At 47.0% G+C, this 18,793-nt stretch overlaps 1 protein-coding gene across 2 annotated transcripts; it reads left to right on the forward strand.

The window, feature by feature from the left end:
• Positions 1-3,737: 3,737 nt before the first annotated feature.
• Positions 3,738-15,989, forward strand: LOC126533429 (retinol dehydrogenase 12-like). Of its 2 annotated transcripts, XM_050180596.3 has the most exons (5): positions 3,741-4,028; positions 4,128-4,466; positions 6,116-6,304; positions 10,457-10,569; positions 11,475-15,989. In XM_050180596.3, the coding sequence occupies exons 1-5, from the start codon at positions 3,893-3,895 to the stop codon at positions 11,670-11,672; spliced, it is 975 nt and encodes a 324-aa protein (XP_050036553.3). In that variant the 5' UTR covers positions 3,741-3,892; the 3' UTR covers positions 11,673-15,989. The 2 variants fall into 2 exon arrangements, with proteins under 2 accessions (XP_050036554.2, XP_050036553.3); XM_050180597.3 differs by lacking the exon at positions 6,116-6,304 and having other exon boundaries at positions 3,738-4,028.
• The last annotated feature ends 2,804 nt before the right edge of the window (positions 15,990-18,793 follow it).

An 18,793-nucleotide genomic window follows, 5' to 3' on the forward strand; every position in this document is an offset into this window, starting at 1 on the left:
ACGTCACCGAGTTCATGCTGCCATTTTTCAAAACTACCGGTCTGATTTTCTACCGTCGCAAGTCTTTCTTTAATTTCTGATATCGCTTCCGCCACCGTTTCTTGATGCGTTTTTAACTCTGTAATAGTGTCCAGCATTGCTTTTTGGTTATCCTCCATTCTTTTAGACCTTTGATTCAAATCGCGTAAGGTTTTCAGAACTTCGGATAATGTATCTGATGGTTGTTCTCTCGGAGGACCAGGATTACTCTCAACGTCACCGCACAAAAGCAATAACAAAGAACAAAAAGGACCAAGCACTGCTTCTGGGCATGGAAGCACGATTATAAATGGGTCGTCGGATTTTAGTCTTGATATGGAAAGGCAACTGACCTGTGGAATGAACAAAAAGATGCGTGAGGCCATCATTCCTGTCGTGCGTCCATGCCCACTGAAGATTTCGTTCGGAGCGCTGGCTTTAAGCTGACTCGCTATCGGCGCAGCCGAAGACGCTGAAGATGCGCAGTGCACATCAGGTGACAAGTGACCAGTGACGTAACCACCCTGCCAGAGGAGGGCGGCAGCGTACGGAGACATGGAAGCTGGGAAAGCACCCGCCATCGCAGCTTCGTCGTAAGGGTCACCAACTGTACCGTTGCCGGTGAGGCACTGGTCGACAGGGAGCATCTCATTTGGTGGCAAGCAGCAGTCGCCAGGATAAGATGAGGCAGGTGAGGCACAGATGTCTTGACACTTTGCTTCCGTGGTTAACGAACCGTTGTAGAGCGCTCCACCGTGACGAGAGACAGCATGACATTCCCAGCCAAGGACCAGGGCACCGAATAACTGTGGAATGAACAAAAAGATGCGTGAGGCCATCATTCCTGTCGTGCGTCCATGCCCACTAGGTAAACTGAATTTGGCACAGTGTTTTCATTTGCTGGAAATGTTTTTGTCTGTCCCAGGTAGAGATTACTTACGTTTAGTGGGAATAGCAAGCGTGTTATAGGTGATCTGCGGATGAATTCGACTGCTCAAAAGCGTTATACAGCTGCTGCACAGATTATGTTGCTGTGTTGCAGGAAAACTGAACGTGGCACTGAGTTCGAACTTGGTGGTAATGTATGTGTGAAGCGGATGGGTAAGAAGGAGGGAGTATGTTAAGGGTAATTTGTGGTGAAATTTTAAAATTTGTGGGTTTATTACGGGCTTTGCAGATAATTGCTAATTTCCAGTTATCTCTTTGTGTACAGGCGCTAATCGAAGCGCGTAGAATATTCCCCCGGTGTCGTCGAGGACCTTGGTAGCGATAACTAATGTCCTCGTGCAATTTCTTGTACATTATTACGAGTATTGCCTTCAATCCTTTTCATATTTTACTCAGAAGTGATTACGTTTCGAGATATTTGTTTAGGGTGTCGGCTATTCGGATGAATGCAGAACTGTATGAGTGATAACAATATTCGTGCTGCCAGCTGTCGTGAAAAGTGACACCTATTGATTCTGTACCTTTGCACCATTACAGACGATGAAAGGCATCAGTGTAGTTGCATTTGGAATATACAGCGAGTCGACGAAATTCCAAGAGGCAGCATCAATATCAACCTACCACGTATGATCTTAAACATTGATCTCTGTGTTCTGCCATGAAAACATTGATCCCTGTGTTCAGGCCATGAAAAGTGCTTTTCTTTACGACAAGAAATAATGGCATACGCTTACTTTACCCAAATACTGTAAGAGTTGGGGTCGGGCGTGTCGAAATGGGCAGCTGGCCCATGCCGTCGTGCGACTCATCCACGCTAAGGACGTAGTTGAAATGAGGAACATTTTCTCATCGAGAACGAGGGGTGCATATTTTTTTTACAATATTTTCATGAATAGTGGAGAACGTTACAACTCACCAGTCTAGCATGACTTAAGTGAAGCATAACGAGGAGCCGAAAACGGCTGCCTAAAAGCCCTCTCTGTCCTCCCTAGATCCCTAGGCCGCAGCGCCCCTTGTAACCAGGTGTGATCAACGTCGCCCTCAGCATACCCTAACTCCGCATTTCCCAAAACCGACTCATTCAAATACTCTTTTCTCCCACACACCATTAAAAATTGCCAATGCGTAGACTGCGCATTAAAGCATGTCGCTTTGCTTGCATCTGTAACGTGTTATTACTTTTTGTTATTGTGCCTATATTTCGCAATATTTAGGCATACCCTGCATGGATCGCCAACGTGGAACATTTAATAAATAAATAAAATAAATAAATATTCAAGGAAACCACACTGATAACACACATTTCACGCAGTTCCAGACGATTGCGGATGTCCTGCGCTTTTTAATCTCTTGTGTTCATTATTCCTGCTATTACTGCCGCCACGTATGCGAAGCCGACATGCAGGGTGTTTTTTTTTTTGAGCTGCATCAAATTATAAAAAGATTGCCTGTGGCAGTTAGCACAATTCTAACCCGGGATATAGATTACTCAATGACGCGGCCATTACTTCTACGAGATATCAAATGCTTGAGTGAATGTTTAACATAGTTACGCTAGTTAACGTTATAATTATATTACGGCACACATTTCAGTCGACGAATTGTAGCCGGCAAGTGCACAAGGCATATCCATTTGGAACGTATTTTCAGGACACCACCACTTTCTAGATATTAATTTTCGTAGTGTGCGACGAAATGCATCGGTGTTCCAGTCACTTTTGTGCTTCACCGTGCAAAACAGCCGTTTTCTTTAACAAGTAAATGGAACAACAAGGCATTTTTACCGCAACGTTGACGGCGCATATAGCAAAGTCAGTGCCATCCTCGGAATCCGTTCCAAGTCGATATCCCTTGCAAACTCACTAGTTGCAATTTGTACATTAAAATATGTGCCGTAAATTAATTAATCAAGAAGGTAATTAGCATAATTGGGTTAATGATACCATTAAGGATTTAGATTTCTCGCATAAGTAATGGCCGCCTCATGAATTTAGATCAAGGTTTAGAATGGCGCTATTTGCCACAGTCATACTAAAAAAAATTGGTGCAGCTAAAAAAAAAACAAACAGAACTCTATATAGTACAGTGGCTAGAATAATATAAGGAAGGTTGTCGCTAGTGAGTGTCTCAGCAAACTAGGGATACGAAGTGACCATACAATGTAAGCTGTATGCGTTCGATTTTATCTTATTTTACGTTCCTCTCTGTGCCAGAATTCGTGTACCTTTCTGTGACCTGACTTCACGTTTAGTGTATTTTTTGTGTACTCATAAGTAAGCTGAATTTGCGTTCCAGTGCGCTTTATGTGATATCCGCTGTAAGCTTCTTCTTCAGGTCATTTATGTCACCTGACTCCAAGTCTGACTTTTTCGCTCTTGTTACCTTTCTCTTGTTCAGTGCCGGCGTGTTATATTATTTTGTGTAAATAATGCATTCGTTCTATTTGGAAAAAGAGCAGCCGGCGCCACCTGAAGGCACCAGTGTCTCTTAAATATTATGTAACAGAAATGATTAAAAAACGGGCCATTCTATTGATATCCCTGCCAGGGAGGTTCGCATCACTGCCGCGGTTTCTGACGACATATTTGTCGATGTTCGCTTTCTTTTTTCACTATGACATCGCCTCAGAGAGGCACCACAATGCTTGTGTGCTTTAGCGCGAGCAGATAGTATTGGCCTTCGACTAAAGATAGCTTGTGTAACGGCCCACGCGCACGAGTAGCCCTCGCAAACCTGCCCAAGCCGACTTCCTAAAAATGGGCCGTGCACATGGATGGAGGCGCCGGCACATGTCTCGGTTGCACGACACCGCCGCAGAGCGCCGCTGCCTGTCTCTTCGCTGATTTCGAGACGTGCACGTTGCATCGGGGGTCGCTGCTGGCCTGCTTGCTACCCCGCACGTTCTTCCTTAGCTCTCGGAGAAACGATGTGGCTGCTGGCGTGTTTCGCACCGGCTGCTCTCCTGCTTGCCCTGTTCGCCTACAACAGGCTGTCCACGAGGCTCTGCCGGTGCAAGGCCGACCTGAGCGGACGAACGGTGGTCATCACGGGAGCCAACGCCGGTGAGTGAGCGGCTTCCGCCTTGCGTCATCGTCGTCGGCGGCGGCGGCTCGGGTGACGCTAGTTCTTTCGCTCGCTCGCGCACGTGAACGCACACGCAGGTATCGGCTACGAGACGGCCCGCCAGTTGGCCCTACGCGGCGCGCGGCTCGTGCTCGGCTGTCGCAACGAGGAGCGCGCGAGGCGCGCCGTCGAGCGGCTGGCCTCGGAGACTCGTAGCACGGCGGTCAGCTGGCTGCCGCTCGACACGTCGAGTCCGGACTCGGTGCGCGCCTTCGTCGAGCGCCTGCTGCGGCTCACGGGTGGCCGCGTGCACGTGCTGGTGAACAACGCGGCCACCGCGGCCGACGACGACTGCCGGCGACTGACGGCCGAGGGCCACGAGCTGGTCTGGGCCACCAACTACCTGGGCCACTACCTGCTGACGCGCCTGCTGCTGCGTGAGCTCCTGAACGATGTTTGCGTGCTCGGAGTGAATGAGGTCGAGCTTTTCAAGTCGCCCCACGGCGGCCGCATTTCGATGGGGGCGAAATGCGAAATCGCCCGTGTACTTAGATTTAGGTGCACGTTAAAGAACCCCGAGTGGTCGAAATTTCCGGAGTCCTCCACTACGGCGTGCCTCATAATCAGAAAGTGGTTTTGGCACGTGAAACCCCATAATTTAATTTTTTGTTGAAGTTACCGCGAGAAAAAAGAAGTTCATACTGAAAGTATTGTTCTATATTGCAGCGCAGCGGACAATGACAAGAAGGCGCAGAAACTACACGACCACTGACGCTTTTATCGATCTGAACAGAGCCTTTGTAAAGTGACTCAAACAGAGAGAGAGAAAAAAAAAGTCAGTGTAGGTTGATAAAGCATTCTTTCAAGATTGCATTTTCGTTAGTGTCACGGTAGTATAGCTTGATTATCAGAAGAGAAAATGAAAGTCGAAGTTTTTCCGTTTCCGTCCGATACATCAGCGCGTTACGTCGGTGTCATGTCACGATTACAAAGTATGCTTTCCTATTTGGGCCGTTGTGGCTAAGTGACGGTTTCCGACACTTGCCAAGTTACTTCCATTACCCCCTTCTCAGTTGTTCACGAAAGTCTAAACTTTCACGGCAGGCCGTCAGTACATTTGATTGCTGATAAGTTCTTTCGGCTACTTCTGGGGAACCAGGCAAGGTTTGTCACTGACAAGAACGAGAAATCTGCACCGCGCTCGTCTAATGCATAAAGAAAATGTTTTAGGCTGTAGGTGCATGAAAATGTCCTATTAATTGAAAGATAACGAACGCTCTAATAAACCTGCAACTTTTTTTTTCGGTGGTATGGAATAAGCAGTCGGCTTACAAGCTCGTGTACGTAAGGCACGGAATATAATCATTCGATCTGATTAATCCGGTGAATTACCGAAAATCTGAAGCTTCTTGTTCGAAAGAATCAGACGACCGCTTGACAGGGAGCAACACGTGACGCTTATATATATATATATATATATATATATATATATATATATATATATATATATATATATATATATTGCTGCAGCGTCTGTTGTTTTCTTTGTCCAGGGTCGTTGAAGCTTTTCTATATGCAAGCCGATTGTGCACTTTTCGCGCATCTTCGGCAAGCTTTCAGTCGAGAAGGGCACTTAAAAGACAACCACTTCTTTGTGCAACGACGGTAAAATAGCCAAAACACTTGTAATTTCCGCTCATATCAAAAGAATGCCGCAATAAAGCTTCCTATATGTACTTTCTTTCAATAATAAACTCCGGAAATCGCCCTTCCGATCAACCTCGAAAACGTGGACCACTTCATGCGACCCCCGTAAGAGAGAACAAAGTAAAAGAGCTACATCGACAGGTTGGAATTAGTACGTTTCTTGATCGCACTTGCCATAGAAACTCTATGGCAGTTGCCGTACGACACTATCGTGAGGCTTATAGCGCGTGAAAAAGACAAGGACGAAGGAAGAATGTGACACACATAGGCGCAAAATTGAAACAACCTTTATTTCGAGCCATACCGATGTCATTACCAACAAGCCCAAATCACTGCATTACAGTGCAATACTATAGTTTTCTCAAACTATACGATGCAGCGACGCTGCGGGAATGCGCGCCCTCTCGCGTCGTCAACCTGACGTCAGTGGCGCAGCAGATGGCGCGCATCGACTGGGACGACGTGCAGGGCCTGCGCGGTACCTGGGCAGCCGGCCGCGCTTACTGCAACTCCAAGCGAGCCATGCTCCTCTTCACCGCCGAGCTGGCCCGACGTCTGCACGGAAGCGGTATATATATACGCTGCTTTTGCTTTGTTTGTATTACGGAAGGAGGGAAAAAGAAATTCCGGCAGGACCCACCTCGCGATGTGAATGCCGGCGTTAACGCGATCATGGCTTTGAAACAATAGTGAAGCGACACACACCGCATTGCGAACGCCGAAACGCGTCGTCTCTCGCGCCTCCCAGGGGGGCATGCTGCGCCATCTGGTGGCACCGCCGCGAAGTTCGCGCGTGGCGAGTGTGAGTATATACATTCAGACATGATTTTCTAAATGTACAGGGTGTTCTAGCTAACGTTAGCCACGCTCTTAAAGGTGAAATATAGAATACACGAGGACAACGCAATTAGTGGTATTCTGTCAGCAATGAGGAGGTACCGCACCAGGAGGACCTTTTTCCTCATCATTGAACTATCGACAATTAGATTGATTAACAAACTATTTAATTACTGAATTGGGGGCGCGAATTTTGACAGAAAAGTGATAACTGTGTTTCAAAACACCCCGTTCGGTTGGTTTCAGCCTGCTATGTCTCGCGTATTTTTTTTTTTTTCGCCTTATAAGGAAAACGCGCGACATATGAAAGTAGCCGCATGATTATGCGCCCGCGTGCCGCGACACCAGCGGTCTCGGGCGTTACTGCAGGAAGAATTAACTATGCTCAGTGTTTTTATCCTCCTCCTCAATGCCGCTGCGCACTGCGTTGGCTTCACGCGGAAACGGTCGCTCGCAGTTCGCGGTGACCAACGCCGATGCCTATGCCGGGCCCCACCACTTTCACGTGGCCGCCGAGAGAGCATAGTTAATTCTTCCGACTTACCATGGAGGAAGGAAAAAAAGTGAGGAGAAGGCATTACGTCACGTAACCAGCCTCGGCAAGCGAACGCTCCGTGAAGCCAGCACCTTTGCTCAGTGGTGGCCCAACGTGTGACCCCTTGCGTCGAGATCACGGAGCAGGAATCGAGATTTGCTGAGATGTTCGGTTCCCAATAGAGTTCTTGTTCGGTGCGCGCTTGTTCGGCTGCCCTGTCGTGGCTCTGCCTGCAGAGCGGGATCACTAAAATCTACTGCGTATTTTGATGTGCGATCACGTGTCAGGCCGACAGGTTTGGCTTCAATCGTTGCGCTGGAGGGAGCATCGCTGGGCGATGCTCCCTCCTGAATTTTTTGTTCCTCCATGCGAGTAACGCATGGGACCGCAGTGGTCCGCAATGGCATAGCGTCGCGCGTTACGCGGCTATCATATATATATATATATATATATATATATATATATATATATATATTTCCCGAAGTGTGGTGCGAAATACATGGGCCTACCAGTTACTTTTGTACTTCAGTGCATAAGAGAGCGTTTTGTTAACAAAAAAAAAAAAAAATAAGTGGTTCAGCGCATTTTTACGGCAGGTTTGATGGCGCTTATCTCCACATTGGCGTCATATTCTAGAAATTCATTCTAATTGTATATGCCTTGCAAACTCACCGGTTACAACTCGTAAATTCCCATATGTGCCGTACAATTAAAAATTAAGAAGTTATCTAGCGATTTTTTAAAGAAATTGAATATGCGTTTCGATTTCGACTGCAAGTAATGTCCGCCTCTCTGAATAATCCAAGCTCAAGTACTAGAATGGTGTGATTTGTAACAGGGGGATTTTAAAAAAAAATCCGTTTAACTTAAAAAAGATCGCCTTGTACAACTGAAGCGGGAAAAAGCCGCTTCACCCGCCGTGGTTGCTCAGTGGCTATGGTGTTGGGCTGCTGAGCACGAGGTCGCGGGATCGAATTCAGGCCACGGCGGCCGCGTTTCGATGGGGGCGAAATGCGAAAGCACCCGTGTACTTAGATTTAGGCGCACGTTAGAGAACCCCAGGTGGTCAAAATTTCCGGAGTCCTCCACTACGGCGTGCCTCATAATCAGAAAGTGGTTTTGGCACGTAAAACCCGATAATTCAATTTAATTAAAAAAGCCGGCCAAACGCATAATTGTGCCTGTCACAGTGCTAGCCGCGCTCAGCGCACGCTGATCCGATAAGACGACGGATGGGACAGCAACGTGGTTCTGCCTCACTTGCACGTTGATACGAAGACGACAGTTATAGTGTATACGTTACCATAAACGACCGAAGCTGCACGAGAATATCGAGATAAAAAAAAAATTCCGACGATTACGATACTCCCTAATGCGAAATTTGAGCGCAGCTTTATACGTGCTTTCATTTCGAGATATATTGAGGCAGACATTCGAGATCCAAATCATCGCGCCGACAGACAGGGGGTTAGCTGGTCAGTGCCCTCAGCGCCTTCGCAGAGGGAGGGGCAGTATGGGAAGGCTGGCATGATGAGCTGCTACATCGGAGGCAGCTGTGGAAGACGACGACAACGAAGACGCGGGCAATATCGGTCACACTTGTTGAGTATATTTTCGACTCCTGTCCCAGACAATTTGTCCGAAGTCCGCTCTGTCTGGGGCCCAGGACATAGTGGAATCTTTTTAAATGAATCAGCTAACTCGCTCGCATCGTCATCACTAAAGGGTCCGATCTTAAATTGGTCTTCCCGATTTCTCTTTTATAACAGGAGCTAGATTTAAACGCCTTTTATTGTTGAATTGTACTGAATCATCCGTGCTTTCCGCAGATGATTTCCGACATCTAAAATTACGGTGGAACACGAGCAAATGCCTTTCACGCCAATGCGAGGTGACGTTATCAAGCTTCCACTGTAGAGTTCCCCGCCTAAATTCTTACATTCCTAGATCTGGTTTATCTGTAACTGGCTTCTGATCCTTCTGTAATGAACCAGGTACTATTGACCATTTGTTTCTTGCCGCCGCTTCTCTTCCCTCCTTAAAATGTTCCTTATATTTCCAACCATGCAGTAAGAGGGGTTTATCACTTACAACGCCAAACATGTTGTTTTTGCTACCAGTCAATTAGGCACATGCCATGGTTCGGTTATTACTGCTCTGCACAAGTTTATTGAAGCATCCGGAAGGGTACACTGCTGCGGTACCAACCTTGGGACATTATTTTTTTTTGTTTTTGAGTTTATTTTTATTTTTATTTATTTAGTTTATATACAGGGCCTCTCAAGATCTGTATTATCAGTTAGTTGCCAGATGCTTCGTTCTGAATGTTCGCAATTACCCCTTTTGGTATATTGTGTGTACGTTTCATTCCATCCAGTGTGACCAATCCTCCTCGTGGGTACGAGCCATGTTTGAAGACGACAACAACAACAACATTTCAGACCGATATAACCGCAGTGACCGGCAGTGGGTCAGTGTCTTCGCAGAGGGACGGGCAGTATGGCAACGCTACCATGAAGAGTGGCATTGTAGCCAGCTGTGGAAGAAGACGACGAAGCCACAAGCAGCAGTGGCACGAGCACGAGGGGCAGTATGGGAACGCTGGCATGATGAGCGGCATCGGAGCCAGTTCTGGAGGAAGACGATGGCGAACGCACGAGCAGTGGCACGAGCGCGAGGGGCAGCATAGGAATGCCGGCTTGACCGGCATCGGAGTCAGCTGTGGAAAAATACGAGGGCGAAGGCGTGAGCAGTGGCATGAGCGCGAGGGGCAGTGTGGGAACGCTGACTTAATGAGCGAGATCGGAGCCAGCTGTGGAAGATGACGACGACGAACGCGCGAGCAGTACTGGCTTGATGAACGGCATCGGAACCATATAAACTCTATAATCGGAGCTAGCAGTGGAAGACGACGAAGGCGCGAGCAGCAGTGGCACGAGCGCGAGGGGCAGTATGGGAACGCTGACATAATGAACGAGATCGGAGTAAACTGTGGAAGAAGACTGCGAACGCGCGAGTTCGCGAGGTTACGCCGCCGACGCACAACCCAGGAGCTGCGCTGTAATATGTGCACTGAGCGATTGGCATTATTCTGTTCCGCCGAGAGAGAGATATGATTGATTGGTGAGTGAAAGGTGAGGCTAAGTGGAGCAGGGTAACTGTCTCTCAATAGAGGACGCAGGGTCACGCGGGTCGACTTTCTGAGAGAGAGGAAGCGAATGGGATGGCTTCACGGAGAGTTGGCTTGCGGAGGCTGGCAAGGCTGGCTGCATGAAGTAATCCTAATTTGTTTTCTTCCTCCATGGTTTGAATGTTCTCGTTATAACGCCGCGACATTCCCGCATGCAGGCGTGAGCGTGTGCGCAGTACATCCCGGTGTGGTGAACACACCCGTCGCCAGAGGCCTAACGCGTGTGAAAGAACCCTGGTTCGGCTTGCTGTCCACCTTATTCGGAGTCAAGGTGCGTATCTCTGGTGCTGTATACATGTAAGCATGCATGGTTACGCGACCGGGGTATACAGATTATCGCACGTACATTGTTTTACTTCGTTTGCGGTGACTGTTTCTTTTTTACGAGGCTGTCACTTGTATCGATCTGTGCATATACTGCATTCGAAATTTCTTTAATGTTGTCGCCAATCTATACCGAAAGAACCCAGCTGACCGATGCCGAAGGCTGTGTAGTCTATAACTTCACACAGCGCCTCAAAAGGGCTAGCGCTGTCATAGTCGACGTTGTGGGCTCTCGAATGTACGCGAGCACAAGCGATTACTCTGAACCAGACGCACACGTGACCTATATGAAATCGTATTCGAGGACATACGACTGTGCTCGCCGTTATCGTTGCCGTCTTTCGAGTGCTTGCTTTTCTCGACAAAAGTTTGCGCACTTGAGAGTTAGATTATGAACTCAGTTTTTTCAATAGCTACGTTTACAAGAACCCGACAAAGGCCAGTCGAGTCGGCTTGTCGAGCAGGAAAAAGCGGTCGTCATGTTCATATGAACGCTGTATACCGACAGTCTTCATAAAAAAGCGCTAAAGACGAAGACGAAGGAACTCGTACGAACACATACGTCGTACGTGTTCCTTCGACTTCGTCTTTAGCGCCTTTTTGTAATGAAAACTGTTAAGATGCACCAACTCGCCCAAATCAAGGAATTGTTCCTAAATACCGGGTCGGACGGAGTGAGCTTCGATTCGAGTTCGGTCAACCCGCCTGCAAGGGTGAGTTGACTCGCCGAACCGGCTTGGCATGGGTCAACTCGACTTCTGACTCGACCCGCTCGCGTCGAGTTCAAGTAAGCGAAGCTATGACGGTGTTTCGTGCTTCACCATCGATATGTACAACGTGACAATATCGCAGACGGTGCGCGAGGCCTGCGAGACGACTGTGCACGCAGTTGTGGCGACGAACCCATGCAGCGGCTGGTACCTGTCCGATTGTCGTGCTCGGTGGCCAGCCGCCCGCTGCCCAGACGACGAGCGGGACGCAGGCCGCCTGTGGGCGCTCAGCGAGCTCGCCTTTCCGGCGTTGCCGCCGGTGGGAGAAGGAAGTCGATGACTCGTCGCCTCTGCAGCACTGTCTCGAACGGTCACGCTCATTCAGTATTGCACCGCCTGAGAGGCCATGCCTCCCTTGCTCCACGCACCTCGGACCCCTTTTATACGCCCACGTATACAGCAGGCCTGTTCCCGTGGTGCGCGGTTATATCACATGTGGGATTCGGGACGCGACGTCTGTAGGCCGAAGTTGGGTGGACCATGTAGGAAGGCTTATAAGGCGCCACTTTGGACGTCGAGTGAGAGTGCTATTCGCCACTTCCTCCAGTTTTGGAGTCCGTCTATCGCCGAGTGAACTGTGCCAATTCTGGAGACCGCGTAATCGAGGGTGGTGAATTGGTGGGCCGATCCCGAACCCTGTGCGCGATGTTTCCTCGCAAGGAGTTTAACCCTCCAGAGCCCACCGTACCGTTTTTTATACGTTAATTGAACTTCGTACCTGAAAATACTTATTTAGGCGCGAGAAACTTAATGGGAAGACCGTGTGGTAACATTTTTTATACCCGGTGCTAAGTTGCCAGCAATGGACAGTTCAGGAAAGGAATTATGACTAGGGCATTGCTATTGTGATTACATTTTAATTTAAACTATACGTCATAGTGTTTTCGTGTTATATTTGTCCTATTCATGACCAGGAATGAGTGTGAAAAACTCATTTATTGTTGTGGAATGGCGTCTGCGATTTGTGGAGTTTGTGTCTGTAATGCGGGCTGATCCTGGTGGCAGTGCAGTCAAAAGTAGCTGTGTCAGAGTGTTATTTACTTAACTGGTCTTTAGTCACTTTAACGACAAATATGCCTTTTGGGGCGTCGTAGCTAACTCTTAGGGATCTTTTTATGGCCAGTTAGCGTTTCTTGCATCATTGTTAGATGAACTGCTTCACTGGCCATCAGGAAAAGGAACTGTAAAAGAAGCGAAATGGTGAAATGTTTTGTCAAACACACGCTGCTCTGCATAACGGAAACATTCATCTTGGGTTTTCGGCGCTTCTTTCGCAATCGGTTCAGAAGTCGCCATCGCGTGGAAGTATAATCGTGTAGAAAACAAAGCAGCATATACCTGCCAACCTGTGTTTCATAGATCTCACTTTATCACCAATGATTTACCTTTCGACGAAGCACACAAGCGGCAACGAACTTGCAGTGCAGAACGCCGTGTTGCTTGTTGAAGTGTGGTTACCATAGCAACGGTGTTGTCTCCACACGTGACGCCGATTTGATGGCAGACACCTGGAATCCGAGGTGCAGCCGGGGCTATAGAAGCAAAAAATGTTTGTTCCTTAATACCTTGTGGTTTGTTTACAGTGGGGCCAAACTAAAGTTGTTGGGCGATGTGACGCGCTGCTTCAGTATTCATGTAAACAGTGCAAACTTTTTTTAAGAGTTTACCCTCAAGGGTGCAAAAGGCTTTACAGTGGGCGCTGTCGCGAACCTCACCAGATGCTTACATGAACCAGCAATTAATCCTGCCGCTACTAAGCGAGTTGGGTTTCATATATCACAAGTATACCTATACCTTAAGCACAGCTTTTCTTAACAAACACTGCATCTTTACTGCATCTATGGGACCTCCATAGACCACAGTACAGGTTTCTTTTAATCTCCCAAAACCTTCGTTTCGACAAATTTTCGACAAGCATTCGGCTACGCTCAAAAGATGAACGACATCGAAGGGGTAATTAAGCGCTGTATAAGAAAAATACGATGTGTACAATTGTATTTATTCCATCCTATGAAAACGTTTAATATCATGCACTGTGTATGCTTATGCACATTTCAAAACTTTGATGCTTTTTATGTTTATGCACTACGTAGTTCATAAGCCATGCGGATATGTAATTGCCGAATAAGGCACACTGTGAGACGCCAAAAAAAATTGTTTTTTTTTTTGGAGGGGGGGGGAGGGTAGGTTCGCACTTGCGTGCGCCTCTCCCCCACCCGCTATATACGCCCCTGGAGAAACGTCGACTCGGGATTGTCCAGATGATGGAAGGCGATGTATGATGCTTCGGTGACGAGAGGAGTACTGCGGTAGTGTTCGGTAGCTTCTTGTCAAACGATCACGTGCTTGTTCTGTCTTATATCTGTTATGCGCAGATCGAGTGGTCATGTATATGACATAGCCATAAATGAGAATAGGGACCATGTGGTTATAAAGAAAAAAAACGAAATAAAAAATGACAACCATTCCACTCTGTGAAGATAGAATGACAGCCAAAGCTGACGACAGTCAAAGCTCTCAAACAAAAAGCAAAGTGCTTTCGCTGCCATTCCATCTTCACAGAGTGGAATGGTTGTCATTTGTTCGTTCAGCATCGCGGGAACGTTCTTCGTCAGTGGTCCTTTCGCGCCGGCGCCGTTTATATTCTTGTTGCTGTTCCTTCCGGCGCTCCTCGTATGCGTGTTGTTGTTCGGGTGTATGAACTATACGTGTCCGCCCCATCGATAACGCAGCTGTTTTTAGCGCCGATACCTCTCCTGCTTATGTACTGCGATGACCTTGACGCGTCGCGCTATTTTTCACGGCGAGCGTTCTAATCTGTTCTGCATTGTGACATCTGCACCTCCGCACTGCACCCGTGCGTGATCACACACAAAGCAAACAATGGAACCCATTGTGTATGGGTTAGTTAGAAATCTCTAAGTGCGGTTCTGTTGTCGGACGCCGAAAAAACTAGGGAAGATTAGTCATATACAACTTTCGCTGTAAAACTGGGCTTTTGGCGCCCATGTTTAACCAGAAATTTCAATTTGAAATCGCCGCTCTAAGCCTCTTCCACCGACAACGACCGCAATTTCCGCATGGTTTGCGTGGCGTCAAGAAGTGCGGGGCCATTTCTGAGACATTTGAGAGAGGTATTGTTTCGATATGCCCCTCAGAAATTAGATGAATTTTACGCATGCACGATCCTAAGGCCGTCCTCCAGAGAACTTACTCTCTGCATTATGCCGTGGATCCCACGAACAATTTGATTGTCGCAGACGTAAGAGAAATTTGTCATCGGGCATTTGAGAAAAGACGATGTGCATATTCGATGGCTACCAAGTCACTGCGCTATGGTGGGAAATGACCAAGTATACGCAGCCACTCAATCTGCCCATGACGGTGTTGAGTGCGTTGATATTTTTTTTACTTATTTATTTATTTAATTCATTGCATACACACTATACAATACTGTTTGGACCCATAGCCTTGGAGGCTAGTTTGGGGTCCAATAACAAAATAGACATAAGAAGAACAGCGTACTTATTCTACGAGACTACTTAAACACATGTTAGGAAAGCATTTTTACATGGAAAATAGAGAATAAACAAAGGACTATGTCATGACATCTGGGAATACAAATAGAAAGACCCTGTGAGCATTCATGAAAGAAGTTTTTTTAAACATTGCACAAAGTTTTGGCTGACCTTTACACTGAGTGGGAGTGCGTCCCATATTAGAGCACCGTTGAACTCCACTAGTCTCTGTCCATATATATTGTGACGTGGTGGCAAGTTAATACAGTTGTTACTAGCTGCGCTAGTGTTTCGCGCCGGAAAATTAAATATTGTGATAGGTAGCGGATTATTATATCCTGATGTCAAGAGCTGATTCATCGGGAAAGATTCGCGCGCTTACGCGCGAGCTTACATTGGCGTAACGGAATTCGGCGAACTTAGAAAACCAGCACCTTCGTCCCGTGGATCCCCGTCTCAAGCTCCGCCTTCTGTCCGGCTCGCCACGACGTGACGTAACTCTCACAGGTCGTCTATGGCTTGGAGTAACATTCACTACTACCTATACTAATCCCTAATCGGAATGGCCAGAAGTCATGGACATTAGTTCGTGGGCGCCAAGAGACGATTGCGTATACGCTCTGTGTGACTGTCCTTTCAATGAGCACAAAAAAGAAAAAAAGTGCTCGGCACCACGCTCGGCAAGCTTGACAACCGTCCCTTTACGGAAGGGAGAATCCTTGGACTCCTTATGGGGGGGGGGGGGGGGTATACCTTCATTGTACATCTATTGGACATGTCTATTTCGTCTGCTGCTGAAGTTCTGATTGGCTGGGCTGGGATATGCGTCAGAAGAAGGCAGGCACCCCCAACCAATCAGCAGTTCAGCAGCAAATGAAATGGAAATGAAAATGTCCACTAGGTGGACACTTACAGAATACCTCCACCCCCCCCCCCCCCCCCCCCCTGCCCGCGCCCTAGGAGTCCAAGAATTTTTTTTTTCCGTCCGATACCAACCAGAGTTGCTCTAAAAGCTGGCTTTTTTGTAAGTATCAGGACTCAATAAAAAACTGCAGTCATCTGCAGTTGACTTCCTCGTGCTTGTGCGGACAGGTAACTTCGTATCTTCTTTTCTTTCCTCCTTACCTCTTCTACCCTTTCCCCTTCCCCGAGTGCGGAGCAACCCACTGAACGTTAATCCAGTTAACCTCTCTTTCTTTTATCTACTTCTCTCTCTCTCTCTCTCTCTCCTTTATCTCTGTTAGAAATATGAGTTCTCGGAAAGCTGTTGCCAAGTTTCACTTCGTGACATAGGAAGGCCCGAGTGTTTTACCATCGTCTCAACTGCAAATATGTCATCAGGTTTTTACTCACACTCATCCTTTGTATCGCAAATAGGACGTTTGGTGAGTCACCAGACTGTATGATTATGGGTTCTGTAAAACTTATCAGAAATAACTAAAGGAAGAAAAAAAAATGGCACGTCCTTATAGTCGCAAGTATAGCATATTAGCTCATCTGGCCAACAACACGGCCGCTTATCCTACGAGAAATTACGAACCTTGGAAAGTTCGAACACACAAAACAACATACGGCCAACAAACCTTACAAAACAGGTTATCCAGACAACTGAATACATTGCCCAAAAAGCATGTCTAATTTAGGGAGTGTAACTTTCAAAGAGTTACGCATTCATTAGAAAGTATCTCAATCTCTTTTATGGTGTCCTTTTACCAGTGCATCATACTGTGCATGTGAAACCAGCTAAATTCTTTTTCGCTTCGGTAAAGGCTTTTTTTTTCCTAAAATATCGCGATTTAGTCATTATGTGTCTTAGCGTCGTTAATGTTTCCGTAAACTTGCGCTACTGTTTGTACATGTGGCATCATATAGCTGAGAAGATATTCTCAATGGGGGCCTGTCACTTCGCAGTGGAAGCTGTTGATATCGGCAGCTTTCTCCGCGGGTCTCTAGCATTATGCGTGTTGATGCATGATGGAAATAAATTTACTTACTACTAAAAAAATAATAATACATTTGCTTTTGCTTTTCTACGCTTTCCTCTAGAATCTTTTTTTTCCCACTTGTCTCCCAACTATGCAGAGTAGCGCGTCAAAGGTCATGTGCACACCGACAAAGATATCTGCCTTCTGAAAAAGAGCTTCTCTTTTTTTAAAAGGACACTAAAGAGATAAAGCGATTTCTTTGGTGTCGGTAAATTACCCTTGCACAATGTAAACACACACACACAAACAAACACACAAACAAACACACACACACACACACACACACACGCACACACACACACACACACACACACACACACACACACACACACACACACACACACACACACACACACACACACACACACACACACACACACACACACACACACACACACACACACACACACACACACACACACACACACACACACACACACACACACACACACACACACACACACACACACACACACACACACACACACACACACACACACACACACACACACACACACACACACACACACACACACACACACACACACACACACACACACACACACACACACACACACACACACACACACACACACACACACACACACACACACACACACACACACACACACACACACACACACACACACACACACACACACACACACACACACACACACACACACACACACACACACACACACACACACACACACACACACACACACACACACACACACACACACACACACACACACACACACACACACACACACACACACACACACACACACACACACACACACACACACACACACACACACACACACACACACACACACACACACACACACACACACACACACACACACACACACACACACACACCACTCTTACCGCGACAAGATGCTTGGTAAGTCAGAAAAGAAGAAAGAAAACGAGAAACGCTAAAGACGAGTGGCGACGTCGTCTTAAAGGTCCCGCACCAGCTCGCTGTGACGTCACATATTTTGACAGCGTTTTCTAGGGCCTAGTTAATTATTTAACGGCACAGATCGACTACATTGTGTTCTAAAGTAGCCAAAGACTGAATATAGTAAGTTTCGCCAAATTTAATGAGGCAACGCGGCCCAACTAAGAAATAAAAAAGACTTTGAAATCCGTGACGCCACACTGACGTACCGGCGTTGGCGTTTCGGCGTGAAATAAAATAAAAACGTTGTGCTTCGTTTTTTCTTCTAATAACCAGCCTATTATCGTGAAACTAACGTTAACATAGTTATCAAAGAATACTTGATCAGTATAAATTGATCTATTATTTTGCTTTAGTGTCCCTTTGAAGAGCTCCTCTGTCTCTCGAAAAAATTGGTAATTCCCTTATTTTATATATCCGCTTAATTAAACCACCCCGATTCATGGTCACTCTCTGACTGTGGGTCTGTGCCACCATTATTCAGGTGAAAAACAACATCAACCATTCAACTACCGTGAAGTGCAGAACGCACGGACGGACGGACGGAAAAAACTTTAATGGAAAAAGGACCTGCGAGGTTGCCAGCCCGGGCTCAGGCCACCCGGGCATTGTGTGCGGTGAGGCATAGCCTTTCCACCGCTGCCCGGGCCCGATGGATAGCCCATAATTGGTCGTGTAGTTCTGAGCTAGTCAGAGCGCTTAGCCATCGCTCCTCGAGAAGGTCCGGTTCTATGTTGTCCTCTACGTATACTGAACTGATCTGTGTGCACTTCCACACTTCCTTTCGTCACTTCTCAGTGTTGCCAGACTGACGATTCAAATGGAGTATAGTATACATATATTTTTTAATTTATAGCACCAAACGCGCTCGAGTTTCGTCAGTTTGCTTTAATGACACATAGCGTTTGACATGCATTGCATAATG

Source organism: Dermacentor andersoni, chromosome 7 (genome assembly GCF_023375885.2).
Source record: "Dermacentor andersoni chromosome 7, qqDerAnde1_hic_scaffold, whole genome shotgun sequence".
NCBI classification, from domain to species: Eukaryota; Metazoa; Arthropoda; class Arachnida; order Ixodida; family Ixodidae; genus Dermacentor; species Dermacentor andersoni.